We start from the raw sequence: 23,438 nt of genomic DNA on the forward strand, positions 1-23,438 counted from the left end.
CACACACACACACACACACACACACACACACACACACACACACTGAACACACTAACACACACACAAACACACTGACACACACACAAACACACTAACACACACACAAACACACTGACACACACAAACACACTGACACACACAAACACACTGACACACTGACACACACTGACACACACACAAACACACCGACACACACACTAACACACACACACACAAACACACTGACACACACAAACACACTGACACACACACGGACACACTGACACACACACAAACACACTGACACACACATAAACACACTGACACACACACTAACACACACACACACAAACACACTAACACACACACACAGACAAACACACTAACACACACACTGACACACACAAACACAATGACACACACACTGACACACTGACACACACAAAACACATTGACACACACACTGACACACTGACACACACACTGACACACACACAAACACACTGACACACACACTGACACACTGACATTCTGAGCCAGTGGTAAAACGTATTTGTTTTCCCACTTCATAACAAGTCTGAGCTATGCTAAGATGAGAGAAGGTTTTTTATTGGAAAAAAAGACAGCTCCTGCTTGAATTTTTGAGTCCGAACACTGTCCTCTAGTACACTCCGAACACTCTCCTCTAGTACACTCCGAACACTGTCCTCTAGTACACTCCGAACACTGTCCTCTAGTACACTCCGAACACTGTCCTCTAGTACACTCCAAACACTGTCCTCTAGTACACTCTGAACACTGTCCTCTAGTACACTCTGAACACTGTCCTCTAGTACACTCCAAACACTGTCCTCTAGTACACTCCGAACACTGTCCTCTAGTACACTCCAAACACTGTCCTCTAGTACACTCCGAACACTCTCCTCTAGTACACTCCGAACACTCTCCTCTAGTACACTCTGAACACTGTCCTCTAATACACTCTGAACACTGTCCTCTAGTACACTCTGAACACTGTCCTCTAGTACACTCTGAACACTGTCCTCTAGTACACTCTGAACACTGTCCTCTAGTACACTCTGAACACTGTCCTCTAGTACACTCTGAACACTGTCCTCTAGTACACTCTGAACACTGTCCTCTAGTACACTCCGAACACTGTCCTCTAGTACACTCTGAACACTGTCCTCTAGTACACTCCGAACACTGTCCTCTAGTACACTCTGAACACTGTCCTCTAGTACACTCCGAACACTGTCCTCTAGGCCTACCGGTTTCTGAAATGTTTCAAGTTGGTCTTGTAGACAGTAAGAAAGTATTGTCGAAACCAGTAAGAACAATAGTTAAAGGGAATATATTTCATATTATATGACCACATGAGACAAGCATACCTGTAGGCCTAAGTATAACCAAAATACAGCTTCTAATTGTCCTTTGATGGCTGTTGGGGGCACTGTTTAATCTCTGCAATGCAATACCCCAAAAAATGGGCTACATGTTTTCATTTGAAGTGTGATATCAAGCTCACAGTTAGCATAAATAATCCATAAACACAGATCAGAAGGAAGCCCTCAGTAGTGAGAGGAGAGAAGCCCTCAGTAGTGAGAGGAGGGAAGCCGTCAATAGTGAGAGGTCAGTAGTGAGAGGAGGGAAGCCCTCAGTAGTGAGAGGAGGGAAGCCCTCAGGAGAGAGAAAGGTTGAGGGTGTCAACCTCTAGGTCAGGAGAGAGGAAGGTTCAGGGTGTCACCCTCTAGGTCAGGAGAGAGGGGGCTCAGTGTGTGTGTGTGTGTGTGTGTGTGTGTGTGTGTGTGTGTGTGTGTGTGTGTGTGTGTGTGTGTGTGAGAGCCACAGAGGAAGGAGCATTTCAAGTTTTGGTGTAAATGTACCTGATTTCTAACTGAAATCTTGAAATCTTTAAATATAAACACTTTTGCTCTCAGATAAATCACACACACACACACACACACCACACACACACACACACACAGCAGGGTTTCCATTAGGAAAATGTAGCATTTGACAGTCAGCATTTTAATTTACCAGACATCTGACAAATGTACCTGACCCATATGCATTGGGCGTTGGACTAATAACTGGAAGGTTGCTGATTAGGGCATCCACGCCCAGGCGGTCCTCAGAATGACCAATCACATTTAGAATATGGTCATTCGTATTAACAGAACATGGATGTCGAGAAGGCAACAATGTGTGGCTCTTAAATAAATTCTGATGTGTAATTTGAACATATTCGAATAACAGTCCACATTTACTTTTTCCTCAGCCAACAAGACGAGTAACGGACATCAAAAATCACTAGTCTATGTCAATCTACTACAGTAGAACATTTTTATACTACCTATTCTATTGGTCAGCTTGTGGATATAGACAAGCTTCGTTATGCCGCATTTGTGGCAGATGGTGGCAGATTGTGGTAAATTGCGTCATTCTGTCACTGCACCACAAGGGGGAGTTAGAGCGTTAATCTATATTTTCGTAAATTAATGAAGGTGTGAATGTTTTAGTCCATGAGTCCCTCTTCTATGTAACTGTTACGCACGCCTCTATGAAGAGGGAACGCAACACCCTGCTACAATTAAACTCTCCGTGAAGTGAAAAAGGTATGGACTGTAGGTGCGAGTAAGGATGACAGACAGAATGTAGTACCGTTTACAAGGACTTTATTCCTTTACACGGTAATATGGGGAAAAGGGGCTGGACGGAACCAAAGCAAAGAAAGTAAATCTCAAAGCCCCCCCCCCTCTCCTATCTTACCTGCCTAACCAATACTTACCTAATTTAGCACCACCTGGTGCCCTAACCAAAATACAGGGGGTGGTCCGCCCAGGTCTTACCTATTGTGCCTAGACAGTGAATATGCTACGGGTATATGTATGCCCGCGGGCCTCTTGCCTAAGCACTCCCTAGGTGCCTTCCCCTTCCCCCCTGGGAACAAATGAAACAGGAGAACAAATAATTTCTCAAACAAACTAAGAAACAAAGGACATCAAATAAGCTCTATCTGAGCAAACAAACCCACTGAACATACCAACTGCTACCAACAACTAACATAGTAAATTATCCACAGCCATCAGCCTCCTCTCTCAGCAATGATTCTCTATTACATTCAATCTCTCTGCAATGACCTCCCAGCCATCAACCTCCTGAACAGAACACTGGCTTTTATATAGCTTCAGAATGAATGTGTAACTGGAGACAGCTGTGTCTTGACGAGGGGGCGGGGTCAGCTCTCCAATTAGCCATGGAGTCGACCAATCAGCTGCTTGAGGGATTTCAGGAAGCCATTTCCTGAAATAAACACATGCAAATACACAAACTACAACACATAAACTGGGGAACGTAACAGTAACTAGAGTCCTGAATCAGGCAAAACAAATTTGCTGGCAGGGGGTCCTGGAGTTGAGAAAACTTGTAAATACAATGGCGCAATTACACTTGACATGTGGAATGATGATTTTCAAAAAACAGGAACGGTGTGCCTTTGTTTTCTCACCCTGTAAAAACAGAACGAAATCATTCTAAATAACAAAAACTGTCTTTATGTACCACAGTGTGAGAGTGATAGTCCCTCTATATAAAGTGAGTTTCTGAAACTCTCTACTTCTTTGCTGATGTGAAGAAGAAACTGAATGAAAGAGAGTCCAGCGAGGAGAGGGAGTGGAAAAAGGTCGCTCATATTTTGAAGACCTGAGCTACTTCATTCATTTATGAAATGTACATTCACACCACCATTAATTTACAAACGGATAGTCTAATAGCTCGGCTAGGAGTGAAAAAATCCCCCAATTTGTGCCACAGTTTAGGCGACCGATAGATGCTGATGTCAGTCAAAATTCAGAATCAAATCAAATCCAACTTTATTGGTCACAAACACATGGTTAGCAGATGCTATTGTGAGTGTAGCAAAATGCTTGTGAAATGCTTCAGAGTTGAGTCCTATTGTAAAGCCTAAAGGACAAAACGGGGATTCACTTACAATATATTCGAGGCTTTAGTGCTCTAAAGTTTTACATTTCTGAAATATCACAGACCTGACGAAAAATGCAACAAATAGACAAATGTATTATAATCCAAATAGTAATTGCTAAAGACAATCAGAAAGAATGTATCTTTTACTCAGCATTACAATTTAATATATTAATTTAGGCTTGGCTTATTTAGTAGGCTATTTTGCAGCATAAATCTATAATTGTCTGCGTAAAGCTGACTGACTCACTCATTTGTGGCTTTGGATCAAAATAAATAAGTACCAACATTTGGTTTTAAATAAAGAAAGTTAATCTGCTTATGTTGTGTGTCTGTTAAATTATTTGTGAAATGGTGGTTTACAATGAAGAATTTAGACTAAATAAATACAATAAAATACATAATGAATAATCAATAATCAATAATCAGAATACGTGTCGCAAGCTTTGTTTTTGTACGATTTTATTTTAGATTTTTAGACAATAAAAACATACACTGTTAAGTTCCCCAGTTTCTCTGTTGTTATGGGCTTGTGTGTATTTCAGTAAATGGAATTCTGGATTCTTCAAACAGCTGATTGGTCGGCCCCATCTGATTGGAGCTCTGAACCCTCCCACTCGTCGGGGGAAACAACTGTCTTCAATCACCAACTCCTTCTCCAGCTGGATAAAAACCAGTGTTCCTTTGTCAGGAGAGAGAAAGTTTAATGTCCTGTGTTGGTTGTTAGTCCGTGAACATTTTGTTGGAAGTATTTTGTAGCTGCTACTTCTGAGGTGTGTGAGCCAATAGGACTTAGTGCTTTTGGTTATTGAAATGGTTCACTTTAACTTAGTAATTATTCTGTTTAATTTGTTCCCAGCGGGGCAAGAGGCCTGTAGGCATACATAGACCCGTAGTATGTTCTCTGTCTATGCACACTAGGTAAGAACTGGGGGAGCACCCCCTGTATTTTGGTTAACACGCCAGGAGGTGCTAAAAGATTAGGTAAGTAGTTGGTAGTTAAGGTAGGAGATGGGACTCTTGAACTTTTACTTTCTTTGCCTTGGTTCTGTCCAGCCCCATTTCCCCACAATACCGTGTTAGGAATAATAAATAGTAAACTGTAATTGTCTCTGCCTCTGTCGTCCTCCCCCCACACCTACGATCACATACCTTTTTCACTCCACGGGGAGTTGAGTTGTAGCAGGGTGTTGCGTTCCCTCCGCCAAGAGGCGTATGAAACATACAAACGACAACTACATCACCCCTGTCCAGACGCACCTGCTCACACCCCCATCTCCAGCGCCCGCATCACTCTCCACCACACCCCGATCTCCATCTCCAGTGCATCACTCTCCGCCACACCCCCATCTCCATCTCCAGTGCATCACTCTCCGCCACACCCCCATCTCCATCTCCAGTGCATCACTCTCCACCACACCCCCCATCTCCATCTCCAGTGCATCACTCTCCACCACACCCCCATCTCCATCTCCAGTGCATCACTCTCCACCACACCCCCATCTCCAGCATCACTCTCCGCCACACCCCCATCTCCAGTGCATCACTCTCCACCACACCCCCATCTCCAGTGCATCCTCTCCGCCACACCCCCATCTCCAGTGCATCATTCTCCGCCACACCCCCATCTCCAGTGCATCACTCTCACCACACCCCCATCTCCAGTGCATCACTCTCCGCCACACCCCCATCTCCAGTGCATCACTCTCCGCCACACCCCCATCTCCAGTGCATCACTCTCCGCCACACCCCCATCTCCAGTGCATCACTCTCCACCACACCCCCATCTCCAGTGCATCACTCTCTGCCACACTCCCATCTCCAGTGCATCACTCTCCACCACACCCCCATCTCCAGTGCATCACTCTCCGCCACACCCCCATCTCCAGTGCAGGCATCACTCTCCAGTGCATCACACCCCCCCCATCTCCAGTGCATCACTCTCCACCACACCCCCATCTCCAGTGCATCACTCTCCGCCACACCCCCATCTCCAGTGCATCACTCTCCACCACACCCCCATCTCCAGTGCAGGCATCACTCTCCAGCCACACCCCCACACCCCCATCTCCAGTGCATCACTCTCCACCACACCCCCATCTCCAGTGCATCACTCTCCGCCACACCCCCATCTCCAGTGCAGGCATCACTCTCCACCACACCCCCATCTCCAGTGCATCACTCTCCGCCACACCCCCATCTCCAGTGCAGGCATCACTCTCCAGCCACACCCCCCCCATCTCCAGTGCATCACTCTCCGCCACACTCCCATCTCCAGTGCATCACTCTCCACCACAACCCCATCTCCAGTGCATCACTCTCCGCCACACCCCCATCTCCAGTGCAGGCATCACTCTCCGCCACACCCCCCAGTGCATCTCCAGTGCATCACTCATCACCACACCCCCCCCATCTCCAGTGCATCACTCTCTGCCACACTCCCATCTCCAGTGCATCACTCTCCACCACAACCCCATCTCCAGTGCATCACTCTCCGCCACACCCCCATCTCCAGTGCAGGCATCACTCTCCGCCACACCCCCATCTCCAGTGCATCACTCTCCACCACACCCCCATCTCCAGTGCATCACTCTCCGCCACACTCCCATCTCCAGTGCATCACTCTCCACCACACCCCCATCTCCAGTGCATCACTCTCCGCCACACCCCCATCTCCAGTGCAGGCATCACTCTCCGCCACACCCCGATCTCCAGTGCATCACTCTCCACCACACCCCCATCTCCAGTGCAGTGCATCACTCTCCGCCACACCCCCATCTCCAGTGCAGGCATCACTCTCCGCCACACCCCCATCTCCAGTGTAGGCATCACTCTCCGCCACATGGCCTCAAACTCCACCATTTTCTTTCTCCCCGTTGCACCCACACTCTTTCAATATTTTGAAAATAAAGTATTTAAAGGTGGACTTTGGTTGATTTTTTAAAAATGTCTCACTCCACCTATAACTTTCGGGCTTTTTAACATTCCCAGAAGGCATGGATTATTATAATCTAATGACAAATGAACCTGGTAGTTTAATTTACTGCAAGCCTAAGACCTATGGGTTTAACCTTCTGAATGAATGATTATATTGAAGATAGAAGCTGCCTTTGTAATGAGTTCCGAGAGCCGATCCCAACAAAACAATATAAATGTATTTAGCCTAATTGTTTTGACGACCACAGACTGTAACCTATTATTCCTCTTTCCCTTCCTGCGTTAAGGAATTAGTCTGCATGTCTATTCAACATTTGGAGTGAACCTCTGGGTGTTCATCATTAATACTGTGTCTCAGAAGTTTCTGTCCATGAGTGATGCAACACGAAAAAACATTAAAAACAGAGTTAATGAGTACTTGAGTTCACCGATAAAGTCTGGACATGGCCTGCTCTCCCTTATGTAAGGAATTAGGCACTTTACTATGTTTACTATGTAGACTACAGTAAACATCTCATTGTCCTGATGGTTTTTGTCAGACTGCACAGTAGCCTAATACACATATACATTTTTAAACAGTATATATTTTTTTATTGAATACAGTAATATATTTGTACAACTGTAGATGATGTGTTTTGATTTTTAGAATACAGTTCTCGGTTTACTGTAGTGATGGACAGCTGGAGGCATTTTGAAAACATGTTTACAAACACTTGTTTATGACAAGTGTAGTTAGGTTGTGAACTCTACAAACAACGTTTCCACTCTGAGAAAGAGAACGGTAAATGACTGTAATTAATACATTCATTCAATAGATTGGAATGCAAAAGAAGCCATGCACCATGATTGGCTATTAGCAGAATAATATACTTTCGCCAAGTAGGAGATCAAGGAGGAGTCCAAGGAGGAGTCCAAGGAGGAGTCCAAGGAGGAGATCAAGAAGGAGTCCAAGAAGGAAATCAAGTAGAATGATCAAGGAGGAATCAAAGAAGGAGTCAAAGAAGGAGATCAAGTAGCAGTTCAAGGAGGAGTCCAAGAAGGAGATCAAGGAGGAGTCCAAGAAGGAGATCAAGGAAGAGTCCAAACAGGAGACCAAGTAGGAGAACAAGTAGAAGATCAAAGGAGACCATGAAGGAGTCCAAGGAGGAGTCCAAGAAGGAGATCAAGGAGGAGTCCAAAAAGGAGTACGAGGAGGAGTTTTTTACATTTTTATTTCACCTTTATTTCACCAGGTAGGCTAGTTGAGAACAAGTTCTCATTTGCAACTGCGACCTGGCCAAGATAAAGCGTAGCAATTCGACACATACAACAACACAGAGTTACACATGGAATAAACAAAACATACAGTCAATAATACAGTAGAACAAAATAAAACAAAACATCTATATACAGTGAGTGCAACTGAGGTAAGTTAAGGAAATAAATAGGCCATTTTGGCGAAGTAATTACAATATAGCAATTAAACACTGGAATGGTAGATCGGCAGAAGATGAATGTGCAGGTAGAGATACTGGGGTGCAAAGGAGCAAAATAAATAAATAAATACCAGTTTGGGGATGAGGTAGGTAGATACAGTGCCTTGCGAAAGTATTCGGCCCCCTTGAACTTTGCGACCTTTTGCCACATTTCAGGCTTCAAACATAAAGATATAAAACTGTATTTTTTTGTGAAGAATCAACAACAAGTGGGACACAATCATGAAGTGGAATGACATTTATTGGATATTTCAAACTTTTTTAACAAATCAAAAACTGAAAAATTGGGCGTGCAAAATTATTCAGCCCCCTTAAGTTAATACTTTGTAGCGCCACCTTTTGCTGTGATTACAGCTGTAAGTCGCTTGGGGTATGTCTCTATCAGTTTTGCACATCAAGAGACTGAAATTTTTTCCCATTCCTCCTTGCAAAACAGCTCGAGCTCAGTGAGGTTGGATGGAGAGCATTTGTGAACAGCAGTTTTCAGTTCTTTCCACAGATTCTCGATTGGATTCAGGTCTGGACTTTGACTTGGCCATTCTAACACCTGGATATGTTTATCTTTTAACCATTCCATTGTAGATTTTGCTTTATGTTTTGGATCATTGTCTTGTTGGAAGACAAATCTCCGTCCCAGTCTCAGGTCTTTTGCAGACTCCATCAGGTTTTCTTCCAGAATGGTCCTGTATTTGGCTCTATCCATCTTCCCATCAATTTTAACCATCTTCCCTGTCCCTGCTGAAGAAAAGCAGGCCCAAACCATGATGCTGCCACCACCATGTTTGACAGTGGGGATGGTGTGTTCAGGGTGATGAGCTGTGTTGCTTTTACGCCAAACATAACATTTCGCATTGTTGCCAAGTTCAATTTTGGTTTCATCTGACCAGAGCACCTTCTTCCACATGTTTGGTGTGTCTCCCAGGTGGCTTGTGGCAAACTTTAAACGACACTTTTTATGGATATCTTTAAGAAATGGCTTTCTTCTTGCCACTCTTCCATAAAGGCCAGATTTGTGCAATATACGACTGATTGTTGTCCTATGGACAGAGTCTCCCACCTCAGCTGTAGATCTCTGCAGCTCATCCAGAGTGATCATGGGCCTCTTGGCTGCATCTCTGATCAGTCTTCTCCTTGTATGAGCTGAAAGTTTAGAGGGACGGCCAGGTCTTGGTAGATTTGCAGTGGTCTGATACTCCTTCCATTTCAATATTATCGCTTGCACAGTGCTCCTTGGGATGTTTAAAGCTTGGGAAATCTTTTTGTATCCAAATCCGGCTTTAAACTTCTTCACAATAGTATCTCGGACCTGCCTGGTGTGTTCCTTGTTCTTCATGATGCTCTCTGCGCTTTTAACGGACCTCTGAGACTATCACAGTGCAGGTGCATTTATACGGAGACTTGATTACACACAGGTGGATTGTATTTATCATCATTAGTCATTTAGGTCAACATTGGATCATTCAGAGATCCTCATTGAACTTCTGGAGAGAGTTTGCTGCACTTTAAGTAAAGGGGCTGAATAATTTTGCACGCCCAATTTTTCAGTTTTTGATTTGTTAAAAAAGTTTGAAATATCCAATAAATGTCGTTCCACTTCATGATTGTGTCCCACTTGTTGTTGATTCTTCACAAAAAATACAGTTTTATATCTTTATGTTTGAAGCCTGAAATGTGGCAAAAGGTCGCAAAGTTCAAGGGGGCCGAATACTTTCGCAAGGCACTGTAGATGGGCTGTTTACAGATAGGCTAAGTACAGGTGCAGTGATCTGTAAAATGCTCTGACAGCTGGTGCTTAAAGCTAGTGAGGGAGATGTGAGCCTCCAGCTTTAGAAATTTTTGCAATTCGTTACAGTCATGGGCAGCAGAGAACTGGAAGGAAAGACGACCAAAGGAGGAATTGGCTTTGGGGGTGACCAGTGAGATATACCTGCTGGAGGTCGTGCTACGAGTGGGTGCTGCTATGGTGACCAGTGAGCTGAGATAAGGCGGGGCTTTACCTAGCAGAGACTTGTAGATAACCTGTAGCCAGTGGGTTTGGCGATGAGTATGAAGCGAGGGCCAACCAACGAGAGCGTACAGGTCGCAATGGTGGGTAGTGTATGGGGCTTTGGTGACAAAACGGATGGCACTGTGATAGACTGCATCCAGTTTGTTGAGTAGAGTGTTGGAGGCTATTTTATAGATGACATCACCGAAGTCGAGGATCGGTAGGATGGTCAGTTTTACGAGGGTATGTTTGGCAGCATTAGTGAAGGATGCTTTGTTGCGATATAGGAAGCCAATTCTAGATTTAATTTTAGATTGGAGATGCTTAATGTGAGTCTGGAAGGAGAGTTTACAGCCTAACCAGACACCTAGGTATTTGTAGTTGTCCACGTATTCTAAGTCAGAGCCGTCCAGAGTAGTGATGCTGGACGGGCGAGCAGGTGGGGCAGCGATCGATTGAAAAGCATGCATTTAGTTTTACTTGCGTTTAAGAGCAGTTGGAGGCCACGGAAGGAGACTTGTATGGCATTGAAGCTCGTCTGGAGGTTAGTTAACACAGTGTCCAAGGAGGGGCCAGAAGTATACAGAATGGTGTCGTCTGTGTAGAGGTGGATCAGAGAATCACCAGCAGCAAGAGCAACATCATTGATGTATACAGAAAAGAGAGTCGGCCCGAGAATTTAACCCTGTGGCACACCCATAGAGACTGTCAGAGGTCCAGACAACAGGCCCTCCGATTTGACACACTGAACTCTATCAGAGAAGTAGTTGGTAAACCAGGCGAGGCAATCATTTGAGAAACCAAGGCTGTCGAGTCTGTCAATAAGAATGTTGTGATTGAAAGAGCCGAAAGCTTTGGCGAGGTCGATGAATATGGCTGCACAGTAATGTCTCTTATCGATGGCGGTTATGATGTCATTTAGAACCTTGAGCGTGGCTGAGGTGCACCCATGACCAGCTCTGAAACCAGATTGCATAGCGGAGAAGGTATGGTGGGATTTGAAATGGTCAGTAATCTGTTTGTTAACTTGGCTTTCGAAGACCTTAGAAAGACAGGGTAGGATAGATATAGGTCTGTAGCAGTTTGGGTCTAGAGTGTCACCCTCTTTGAAGAGGGGGATGACCGCGGCAGCTTTCCAATCTTTGGGAATCTCAGACGATATGAAAGAGAGGTTGAACAGGCTAGTAATAGGGGTTGCAACAATTTCGGCAGATCATTTTAGAAAGAGAGGGTCCAGATTGTCTAGCCCGGCTGATTTGTAGGGGTCCAGCTTTTGCAGCTCTTTCAGAACATCGGCTATCTGGATTTGGGTAAAGGAGAAATGGTGGGGGCTTTGGCGGGTTGCTGTGGAGGGTGCCGGGCAGTTGACCGGGGTAGGGGTAGCGATGTGTAAAGCATGGCCAGCCGTAGAGAAATGCTTATTGAAATTCTCAATTATAGCGGATTTATCAGTGGTGACAATGTTTCCTAGCCTGGGAGCAGTGGGCAGCTGGGAGGAGGTGCTCTTATTCTCCATGGACTTTACAGTGTCCCAGAACTTTCTGAGTTAGTACTACAGGATGCAAATTTCTACAGGATGCAAAGTCCAATGAGAAGATCAAGAAGGAGATCAAGGAGGAGTCCAAGAAGGAGTCCAAGAAGGAGAACAAGAAGGAGATCAAGGAGACCATGAAGGAGTCCAAGAAGGAGTCCAAGGAGGAGTCCAAGGAGGCGTCCAAGAAGGAGACCATGAAGGAATCTGAGGAGTCCAAGGAGGAGTCCAAGAAGGAGTCCAAGAAGGAGATCAAATAGGAGTCCAAGTAGAAGTCCAAGGAGGAGTCCAAGGAGGAAATCAAGGAGGAGACCATGAAGGAGTCTGAGGAGTCCAAGGAGGAGTCCAAGGAGGAGTCCAAGAAGGAGTCAAAGAAGGAGTCCAAGGAGGAAATCAAGAAGGAGAACAAGGAGGAGATCGAGGAGGAGTCCAAGTCGGAGATCGAAAAGTTCGAGGAGGAGTCCAAGAAGGAGGCCAAGAAGGATATCAAAGGAGGAGACCATGAAGGAGACCGAGGAGATCAAGGAGAAGTCCAAGAAGGAGAACAAGAAGGAGATCAAGTCGGAGATCAAGGAGGAGTCCAAGGAGGAGTCCAAGAAAGATATCAAGTAGGAGATCAAGTAGGAGAACAAGAAAGATATCAAGTAGCAGACCAAGAAGGATGGTAGGAAAGGAGGCTAGGAGGAGCATTGTATTTAAAGACAAAGTAGCCTAATAAACATATGCATTTAGATATATAATAATAATAATATAATAAAAATAATATAAACCTCAATAACGTATTTCTACCACGGTAGATGCAGTGTTTCTGGTTGATTATTAAAAACAGTCAAATACATTTGTGAACTCATACGCTTTAGACGAGATGTTGCAGTTTATTCACTGTTCAATTATTATTGTGATAATTGCGTTGTTTAATCTATAACCTGTTAGTTCATATGCCTTGACACCGTGATATATAGGCCTAAAGGCCGAGACAATAAGAAGACACAGTGGCAGAATAAATTCAACCACACCTTTTGTTTTATCACAAAACTCGACTGCAACCTCTGTCCAGTGAAGTCCACAAATCATATTGAATGTACAGTAACCTACAGCACGGTCAAGCACGTTAATGTTCCCCCATATCTTCGGACCACTTTCACCACTATTGATTTAGAACCACAGAGAGTTAACCGCAAGTCACAAATAAAACAGGAGCTGCCTCCACTGTTCCAGCACTATTTCAACTTCAACATTTCAACATCATCTAATCACCTCTGCTTAGTCTAATACAGTGACAACTAAAAGATACCAAAAACAATTTAGTCCAATCAATGTAAGCTGGGTTCGTGCAGAACATGTTGACTCACCCTACTTGTAGAGAAACGCCATCCTCCTCTCATGTTGACGAAACAGTCTAACTTCCACTCATGGGCAACGTTAGCTAGTTAACATTAGCCTTCTACATCTAGCTACATATTGAACTTCCATCCTCTCAGACCAGGGACACAACAATGTAGGAATTTTATAATCGCGCCATTATAATCATTGACCAGTATGGAGAATTAAGTAAAAACACAAGTCCAAATCCCTATCTCCATCCATGGCTAATTTAGGGAAAGGCTGGCTAGCTAGCCACCGGGGAACGACAGCACAACGAGATGCAACAATTCAACTTTTTCTTGATGTCCATAACGTTGGCTCTCAATGGAATTTGATTGGAGTGACGTCAAATCCAAGCTGGGATTCCCCTTGACACTTTGTTTTGGTGCGCCAGGACCATTCACAGTTGAGCTCGCTCAGTTTAGCTCGACGCTGATTGGCACATTTTTTATTTATTTATTTTTTGTCAAGGGAGGCCCGATGCTCTCTGATAGGCACAAAGACAATATTTAGCAATGGGATTTTTTTCTTCTTCTCCCGGGACAATTGGCCAGCTGCAATTTTACTTATCAGCTTTTCAACAACAACAACAACAACAAACTGACAAAAGCCGCTAACGGAAACCCTGACACACACATTCTGGGCTAACGCTGATGATAAGATGGATGTCTATGAATAACATAGCACAGGAAGGAGGGAGGAAATTAAAATGGCAGCCTGGTGGAGATAGAAGTTGATTTATCCTCTGTTGTTCTGCTACGATGGCGTTCATACTTTCTGTCTGAATTGCCTATTGGTAATGGATGGAGTGCAGAGACCAGACTACTGGGTCTATTTATCTTTGAGAGTAAATATAGGTAGAATGGCTCTATTTTTATTGTTAACAATGAGAGTGGGGAGGAGGAGGTGCAGGGAGCTGGCTGGCTGCTGGGAGGTTGTATTGAGGGATACTGTCTGTGGGGAGGAGGAGGAGGTGCAGGGGGCTGGCTGGCTGCTGGGGGTTGTATTGAGGGATACTGTCTATGGGGAGGAGGAGGAGGTGCAGGGGGCTGGCTGGCTGCTGGGAGGTTGTATTGAGGGATACTGTCTGTGGGGAGGAGGAGGAGGTGCAGGGGGCTGGCTGGCTGCTGGGGGGTTGTATTGAGGGATACTGTCTGTGGGGTGGAGGAGGAGGTGCTTTGGCTTGCTGGGAGGTTGTTGAATACTGTCTGTGGGGAGTGATGTATCATTTGGCTGCTGGGATTGTCCTTAGCAGTTCTGTCTGTGGGGAGGAGGAACCAGGGGCTGGCTGGCTGCTGGGAGGTTATCATTCTGTCTGTGGGGAAAGGAGGTAAAGGGGGCTGGCTGGCTGCTGGGAGGTTGTAATTAGAGATACTGTCTGTGGGGTGGAGGAGGAGGTCTTTATTTAGTTGTTGAAAGCTATAGTGATGTATCATTTGTTGATTGTCCTCAGCAGTTCTGTGTTGACTAGCAAACCACTTTATCATTATCATTCTGCCAAGGAAAATAAATAGAGCCATTCTACCTATATTTACTCTCATTGTTAACAATATAAATAGACCCATTCTACCTATATTTACTCTCATTGATAAATAGACCCATTCTACCTATATTTACTCTCATTGATAACAATGTAAATAGAGCCATTCTACCTATATTTACTCTCATTGATAAATAGAGCCATTCTACCTATATTTACTCTCATTGATAAATAGACCCATTCTACCTATATTTACTCTCATTGATAAATAGACCCATTCTACCTATATTTACTCTCATTGATAAATATACCCATTCTACCTATATTTACTCTCAAAGATAACAATGTAAATAGAGCCATTCTACCTATATTTACTCTCAAAGATAACAATGTAAATAGAGCCATTCTACCTATATTTACTCTCATTGTTAATGCTGTTTAATGTGACGATGTGCCAACGCAGAGTTCCTTTATTCTTGTTTTGCATTTTTAAGTAGCTTATTCCCTTTTCAATGTTGATTCTTTCCTCCTAAGTATTCCCTCTTTTCGTTTAGTTCTCGTTGGTCATAGATACATTGAGTTAATCGGTTGTGCAATTTCTTAATTCCCTCCAATCACTGTGATGCTAGCCGGAGTATTTCATTTTTCATACCCAATCACGCGGAGCCAGGCAGCCTGTAACACACCATCAGCATCCATCTCTAACACAGCCACTCTGGCGACGTCACACACGATTATATGCACTAGTTGGATCAGGAAAACAAGAATGTTTCTTTACGAATAAGAGAGATGTGAAAAATTAAGCGTTAATTGAAAATATCGGTGTTGAAAATGAATCCAGCACAGAATGTATCTACTTAAAGAGGCAATAGAATACACGTATATATACTCTATCTGGATTCATGGCTGTAGTCTTTATCTTTACCAGGCCACTGAGCAAAAGAGGTTTTCTACTGGAGACCAGAGAATAGGAGATGGAGAGGAGAGAGGGAGAGGAGTGGAAAGAGGGAGGAGACAGAATAGGAAAGAAGGAGAGGAGAGGAGACAGGAGGGAAAGGGGAGAGGGAGAGGAGAAGAAAAAGGGAGGAGACAGGAGGGAGAGGAGAGGATAGAGGGAGGAGACAGGAGTGGGAGGAAAGGAGAGTGAGAGGAGAAAGGAGGGAGAGGAGAGAGGGAGAGGAGAAAGGAGGGAGAGGAGAGAGGGAGAGGAGAAGAAAAGGGGAGGAGACAGGAGGGAGAGGAGAGGATAGAGGGAGGAGACAGGAGGGAGAGGAAAGAGGGTGGAGACAGAAGAGGAAAGAGGGACAGGAGAGGAGAGAGGGAGAGGAGACAGGAGGGAGAGGAGAGGAGGAGAGGAGAGGAGGAGAGGAGAGGAAAAGAGGAGAGGAGAGAGGGAGAGGAGGAGAGGAGAGGAAAAGAGAGGAGAGGAGAGGAGAGGAGAGGAAAAGAGAGGAGAGGAGAGGAGAGAGGAGAGAGGAGAGAGGGGAGAGTAAGAAAAATAGAGAGAAGAGGAGACTGAGATGACTGAGGCACTTAGCTCCAAACCTGAAAGGACGGGAGGAGAGTCTCTCTCTCACTCAACACAGCTCAAATGGTCAATAACCAGATCTCCTCACACACGATCTGTGGCTCAAATTCAAGTCCCGCTGAGACTGTTCAGCCAGCCATGGAACCATCTCACTGGGTTGACAAATGTGTGATCTCGATTGTGTCTCTCTCTTTTAGAAGTAGCAGACAACAATCTACTTTTTAGTGGGCCGTGTGTTGTGTTCATGACTTTACCTCTGTTTGTTTGAGAGGAGGCCAGAGCAGGCCAAGCACTACTGTAAAGCATCCAATAATGTGTGGGTTTAGTACATTTGGGGTTAGTAAATGTGGGTTTAGTAAATGTGGGTTTAGTAAATGTGGGTTTAGTAAATGTGGGTTTAGTAAATGTTGGTTTAGTAAATGTTGGTTTAGTAAATGTGGGTCTAGTAAATGTGGGTTTAGTAAATGTATGTCTAGTAAATGTGGGTCTAGTAAATATGGGTTTAGTAAATGTGGTTCTAGTAAATGTGGGTTTAGCAAATGTGGGTATAGTAAATGTGGGTCTAGTAAATGTGGGTTTAGTAAATGTGGGTTTAGTAAATATGGTTCTAGTAAATGTGGGTTTAGTAAATGTGGGTTTAGTAAATGTGGGTTTAGTAAATGTTGGTTTAGTAAATGTGGTTCTAGCAAATGTGGGTTTAGTAAATGTGGGTTTAGTAAATGTATGTCTAGTAAATGTGGGTCTCGTAAATGTGGGTTTGTAAATGTGGGTTTAGTAAATGTGGGTCTAGTAAATGTGGGTTTAGTAAATATGGTTCTAGTAAATGTGGGTTTAGTAAATGTGGGTCTAGTAAATGTGGGTTTAGTAAATGTATGTCTAGTAAATGTGGGTCTAGTAAATGTGGGTTTAGTAAATGTGGTTCTAGTAAATGTGGGTCTAGTAAATGTGGGTCTAGTAAATGTGGGTTTAGTAAATGTGGTTCTAGTAAATGTGGGTTTAGTAAATGTGGGTTTAGTAAATGTGGGTTTAGTAAATGTGGGTTTAGTAAATGTGGTTTAGTAAATGTGGTTTTAGTAAATGCTACACTACTTGTACTTTCCTTCTTTCCTGTTCTCACCCAGACACTGAAACACACTGAAACACACACACAGTATGGAGCATCATAACCTCTGCCTCAAGTATGGCGACAACATGAGAAAACCAGTATTTAATGTAATATATTGGGCAGAGACAGAAACAGTTAGTTAGGCTATTCTTGCTTCTAGCCAATCCCCAGCACTCCCATCGCCTCTCATTCTTATCCAGAGTAACGTGTGTGAGTGTGTGTGTGTGTGTGTGTGTTTTGTGTGTGTATATGCACTTAAGTACGTGTGTGAGTGGCATAATTGCATGTTTGTGTGTGTGTGTTGGGTGTCATTGTGTGACAGTATATTGACCTGGGTGGTCATTATCTTGTGTGACAGTATATTGACCTGGGTGGTCATTATCTTGTGTGACAGTATATTGACCTGGGTGGTCATTATATTGTGTGACAGTATATTGACCTGGGTGGTCGTTATCTTGTGTGGCAGTATGTTGACCTGGGTGGTCATTATCTTGTGTGACAGTATATTGACCTGGGTGGTCATTATCTTGTGTGGCAGTATATTGACATGGGTGGTCATTATCTTGTGTGGCAGTATATTGACCTGGGTGGTCATTATCTTGTGTGGCAGTATATTGACCTGGGTGGTCATTATCTTGTGTGGCAGTATATTGACCTGGGTGGTCATTATCTTGTGTGGCAGTATATTGACCTGGGTGGTCATTATCTTGTGTGGCAGTATATTGACCTGGGTGGTTGTAGGTTATTAAATGATATCAACCTCAACCGTTTATATTTTCCAGTGATGAAGACATGGATGTCTCATGTTATGGTGGGGTATGCAAAATGGGTCAACTTTGAGCACCTCTTATCTCCGAAAATTTTGGCATTCAGGTCCACAATAACACTTTGAGCACTTGGCAAATATGTATGGAAAGTTTTGTTTAAATCAAAAATGGGTGTGGTCAAAAAGGGATTGAAATCAAATGTAAATTACCGTGTTATCAGCAGTAGAAATCATACAGTCCGTATCGCATCTCAAAAAGACAACCAGCTGACCCGTCTCTGTTTCCGTCTTAGCTAGCATATTATATTATATCTTGTAAAGACTATAGTATAAACACAAGACAACACACACACTCACCCCTAATCTTTGGCCACAGACACGTTATAATAACAAGGCAGAAGACATTTACCTCTGCGGTCCAAGAAGCTTTATTAACTAATATGAATTTATTAAGTAAGATTTATTAACTGATTGAAAAAGAAAGGATGCGAGAGAGAGAGAGAGAGAGAAAGTAGGGAGAGAGAGGAAGTAGGGAGAGAGAGGAAGTAAGGAGAGAGAGGAAGTAGGGAGAGAGAGGAAGTAGGGAGAGAGAGGAAGTAGGGAGAGAGAGAAAGTAGGGAGAGAGAGGAAGTAGGGAGAGAGAGGAAGTAGGGAGAGAGAGGAAGTAGGGAGAGAGAGGAAGTAGGGAGAGAGAGAAAGTAGGGAGAGAGAGGAAGTAGGGAGAGAGAGGAAGTAGGGAGAGAGAGGAAGTAGGGAGAGAGAGGAAGTAGGGAGAGAGAGGAAGTAGGGAGGGGGAGAAGGGTGTTGGGGTACGTGGTGATAGAGGAAGTAAATAATTCCAGTTGGAAAACAACAAGCTGTCTGTTTTGGAAAGTCCTTTTCAATCTAGCGACACGTTTACCATAACTAACTTAACTTTAGTTAGTTGGCACTTCGTCGCTCAATATTCTGTATTTTTCAGTTGTTGCGTAGCAACCAACGTGGCTGAACGTCAATAAAAAACTTGTTCAACAGCAACAATCCCCTCTATCTCCTCTCATCGTAATCACAGCAGGTCTGCTGTTCAACCGTTCTGCACACGTACTGTGTTTTCTGTTTATACTTTTCTTTGTAAATCGCCAGTTCAACAGGGTTTCATATGACATTTTCTCTATCCTATATATTTCTTCTATAAAGTGTAACCTTCATAGATCTGATTCTGATAATAATCTGACTTGCTATAAAAAATAAATAAAAATCAAGATGTACAATTATGGCTGATTGATTTTATGTTTCTAGACAAAGCATCCATAACAGTAGATATGCTTCATTAAAGGGTACAAGCCGTGCTAAGAGGGACAGCTCTATCCTGTTTTGTTTTGTTATAGATATTCCCTCTGTGTTGGGTTACAAAATTCAGGTAACATTCCATGAATTCCCTGAATTTTTTTCTCCAGAAATCCTAGTTGGAGAATTCTCTGATTTCCTGCGTATTCGCCCTCGTAATTCCAGGAATCTTCAAATCTGGATTTCTGAAAAACGGCACTTTGGGAAAGACACCCTAACCTAGTGTCTCTGTTTCTCACTCAGTATGCAGGCTCCATGCAGCTTTACTCCTCTGAAAAGGCAGTCCAGTCAAACCTGTCTGGGCCAGTTGAGTTTATGCTGGGTTTTCATTTCTCTGCTCTCTTTCGCTGTCTTGCTTTCTGTCTCCCTGCCTCTCTTCCTGTCTCTATTTCTGTCTCTCTGCCTTTCTCCCTACTCCCTCTCTTTATCTCTGCTGCCTTACCGCTACAATGAGAGGCAGTGTCTAACTCCTTGCCTGGTGGGTAGCCAAACAAACCTTCTCTGGGAGTGGGGTGGAGTAGAGGAGGAAGGTGTTGGGTAGAGGGAAGGTACAGTAGAAGATGGCTGTCTGTCTGGTGTTATGGCACAATGGGTGAGTCAGAAGACTGAGGTGATGGGGTGCCTCGAAACTAAAAACCGCCCTTAGCCAGCCGTGCTACACCTCTTTGATGGGCTCCAGAAACACCACATGCTTGTTGTTACTGACCTTGCGGCCTGGGCCCTCTGTGGTGCTGGGTGGGGGGGAGGTCAGGATCGAGGACTGGTCGTTGGCGGGGCTGGGTGTACCCGGCGGCAAGGGGTGCTTGCAGCACCAGCAGCGGCAGGGGGTCAGGTAGAGGTACATGAGGACCAGGACGAGGGTCGTCACGCACCCTATGAGGGTCGTAAACCCCGTGTTGAAGGGCTCGGCCTCGTCGTGCCGCATCAACACCGTCACGTTGACCTCCCATGACTCGTTCTTCTTGACTGCGTCGAAGACCTTGCACCAGTACACGCCGGAGTCCTCAGCCTGCGCTGATATGATCTCCAGGCTGCCGTTGGCGTGCATGCGGAGAGTGCCGTTGTTCTCCGGCGGAGCACCGGCTCCATGGTGAGGTGACACCCACAGGTAGGTCAGGTGCTGTCCTCTGAGCGTGGTGTGACAGTCCAGAACCACGCCATCTCCTTCGTACACCAGCAGGCTGCCCTCAGGCTCCTTGACAGCTCCAGCCACCGCCGAACTGCAGTTTAAGTTCAGTTCAAAGAAGCGTCTGTGCTGGAAAAACTTAACGGAGGCCTTGCGTTCCCCGTACACCAGGCAGGTGTATTCCTCACGAAAATCCCTGACGGAGGTGAATCCCTTCTGTTCCCAGCGCCGGAACATATTGTACATTTCGCACTCGCAGATCAGGGTGTTGTTGTGGAGGAAGAGTCCGCTCTGCAAGGCCGCCGGCAGGGTCTCGATGTCCACCAGGGGGAGTTTGGACATGCTGTTGGAGGACAGGTCCATGGTGGCCAGGAAGGGGTGGCTGTCCTCCTGGATGGAGAAGAATGGGAAGTCCGTGAGGTGGTTGTGGCTGACGTAGGCCTTGCGCAAGTTGCCGAGCGCCGCAAGGGCCTTGCTCTCCACCCGAACGATGCGGTTGTTGAAGAGCAGCAGCTCCTCCAATCCTGTCAGCTCCAGAAAGTAGTGCACCTCCACTTTGTCTAGCTGATTGGACGACAGGTCCAGTTGCCGTAGCGATCTGCTGTTCCGGAAGGTTCCGGGCTCGAGGCATTTCAGCCGGTTGTGAGCCAGGCGGAGGGACTCCAGACGGGGCAGCGCAGCAAAGCTTCCCTCCTTCAACTCAGTCAAGTGGTTGTGGTTGAGGTCCAGGGTGGTGATGTACGCATGCAGCTCAGAGGGCAGCGCCTTCAGACCCTGGTCGGCGCAGCTGAGGATGTCGGAGCAACACAGGCATCCCTTGGGACAGCTGCTGACCTCAGCCTCACTAGCCCCGACCTCAGCCCCATCCTCGGCCTCACTAGTCCCGACCCCAGCCAAACAAGCTCCGAAACGGGCCTCAGCCCCAGGTCCGGCCTCAGCCCCAGGTCCGGCCTCAGCCCCAGGTCCGGCCTCAACCCCGACCTCAGTCACAGTCTCAGCCCCAACCCCAGCCCTGACCTCAGCCTTAGCCCTGACCCAAGCACCGACCCCAGAATCAGCCCCGACCTCAGTCCCAACCCCATCCTCAGTCACAGCCTCAGCCCCAACCCCAGCCTCAGCCCTGACCTTAGCCTTAGCCCTGACCCCAGCCTCAGTCACAGCCCCAACCTCAGCCTTAGCCCTGACCCAAGCACCGACCCCAGAATCAGCCCCGACCCCATCCTCAGTCACAGCCTCAGCCCCGACCTCAGCCTTACCCCTGACCCCAGCCTTACCCCTGACCCCAGCCTCACCCCTGACCCCAGCCTCATCCCCGACCTTGGCCTCAGCCCCAACTCCAGCATCAGCCCAGACCCCAACCCCAACCCCGGCCTCTGCTCCGACCCCAGCATCAGCCCCTATCTCGGCCTCAGCCCAGACCTCATCCTCAGCCCAGACCTCAGCCTCAGTTACCTGCTGTTGCAGCAGCAACACTAGGAGGAGAGGGTTCAACACCAGCACCAAAGGGGCAGCTACACCCTGAGACCAGAACATGGCGCCGATTGGACAGGAGAGTGGCCAGAGTGTCACCAGGCGTGGAATCTGTACGTCCGTCCGTGGGGCTTGGTTTGTTGCACGGTCTCTTTTTTGGTGAGTGTAAAGTCTCTCTATGTCTCAATAGGAGTTTGGTTAGTGCTTTCTCTCTCTCTCTGTCTCTCTCTGTCTTCCTCTCTGTTTCCAAATGGGAGTGGAGTTGGGAGTTGCTGTACTGTTTCTGTCTCAACAGGAGCTTGGATTGGTTGGGGAATATAGCAGCTACAGCCGTAGATTGACAACTGCCAGAACGGCCTGCCTTTCCACTTGGCCGGAAAAACAGAGAGGAGAGAATAACTAGTTCAATAGCCTCAAAGGTCACTCAGTCCCTGCCCTGGTTGGGTTTGGGCCTCAAAGGTCACTCAGTCCCTGCCCTGGTTGGGTTTGGGCATCAAAAGTCACTCAGTCCCTGCCCTGGTTGGGTTTGTTAATTTCATGTGACTGAAAGATGAGAGGAATACAATGATCCCTGACGAAAAGCCCATGATCATTATTTGGCTCTGGGGATGTACTGTACATCTGCATCACAGCTCAGTGATAGCTGGAAGTCGATTAGGGTTAATGTACTTCTGCATCACAGCTCAGTGATAGCCGAAAGTGGATTAAGTTTATACTCCTCACCTACTCAAAGTCCATAAATATCATGTCAGTGTCTCATTAAATCCACTCCTGGAACTTTTGCTGTGGCAGTACTCATCAGACACCCTGTTTAAACTGTACGCTGGTCTGACGACTTCCTCACTCTTCAGAGCTATAATAAAAACACGTGGAAAGGCTGCTAGAGTCCTACTGGAGTCCTCTCTCTTAATGGTCCTCTGTAAGCTTTATAGACAAGAAATTCCGTTGTAGTTCTTTCTCCGTTTAGAAGAAGAATACGTTATTGTCCATTTATTATCTTTACGGTCCACGGAAATGGACAGTTGTAGTTTTCTTGTGAGCTGAAGAAATCTGCTTTAAAGAGTCAACTTATTGTCCGATACAGTTCATCTTACCTTTTTTTTCTTTTTCTGAAAAATGTAACACCTGTTTTGATGTCACCACCATGTCTGGGGAAGCCGTAGTCCACTGCTGTCTCCTCTCCTTTTTCTTTACGTTATAATCTAATGTCCTTTTATCCAGTCAGACGAGTCACTAACCCAGCTGTCTGCGACTGATAGTACGGGCACAGAGAGAACGAGGGATGGGTTTGGAAAAAAAAAGTCAGCATTCTGTCCAGCCCACTTAACACATTCATATAGCCAGCTGCACAGTTAGGCAGTTCAGGTTTCACTCACCCC

The 23,438-nt window shown here is 45.5% G+C and overlaps 1 protein-coding gene across 1 annotated transcript in view; it reads right to left on the reverse strand.

Moving 5' to 3' along the window:
* Positions 1-22,122, reverse strand: part of LOC112263265 (amphoterin-induced protein 3) — a 35,969-nt gene extending 13,847 nt beyond the window's left edge. Inside the window, exon 1 of the mRNA XM_042304886.1 lies at positions 20,170-22,122. Coding sequence (XP_042160820.1) covers positions 20,170-22,122 — 1,953 coding nt within the window. The remainder of the gene's footprint in view (positions 1-20,169) is intronic.
* Positions 22,123-23,438: the final 1,316 nt, after the last annotated feature.

Source organism: Oncorhynchus tshawytscha, linkage group LG02, assembly GCF_018296145.1.
Source record: "Oncorhynchus tshawytscha isolate Ot180627B linkage group LG02, Otsh_v2.0, whole genome shotgun sequence".
Lineage (NCBI taxonomy): Eukaryota > Metazoa > Chordata > Actinopteri > Salmoniformes > Salmonidae > Oncorhynchus > Oncorhynchus tshawytscha.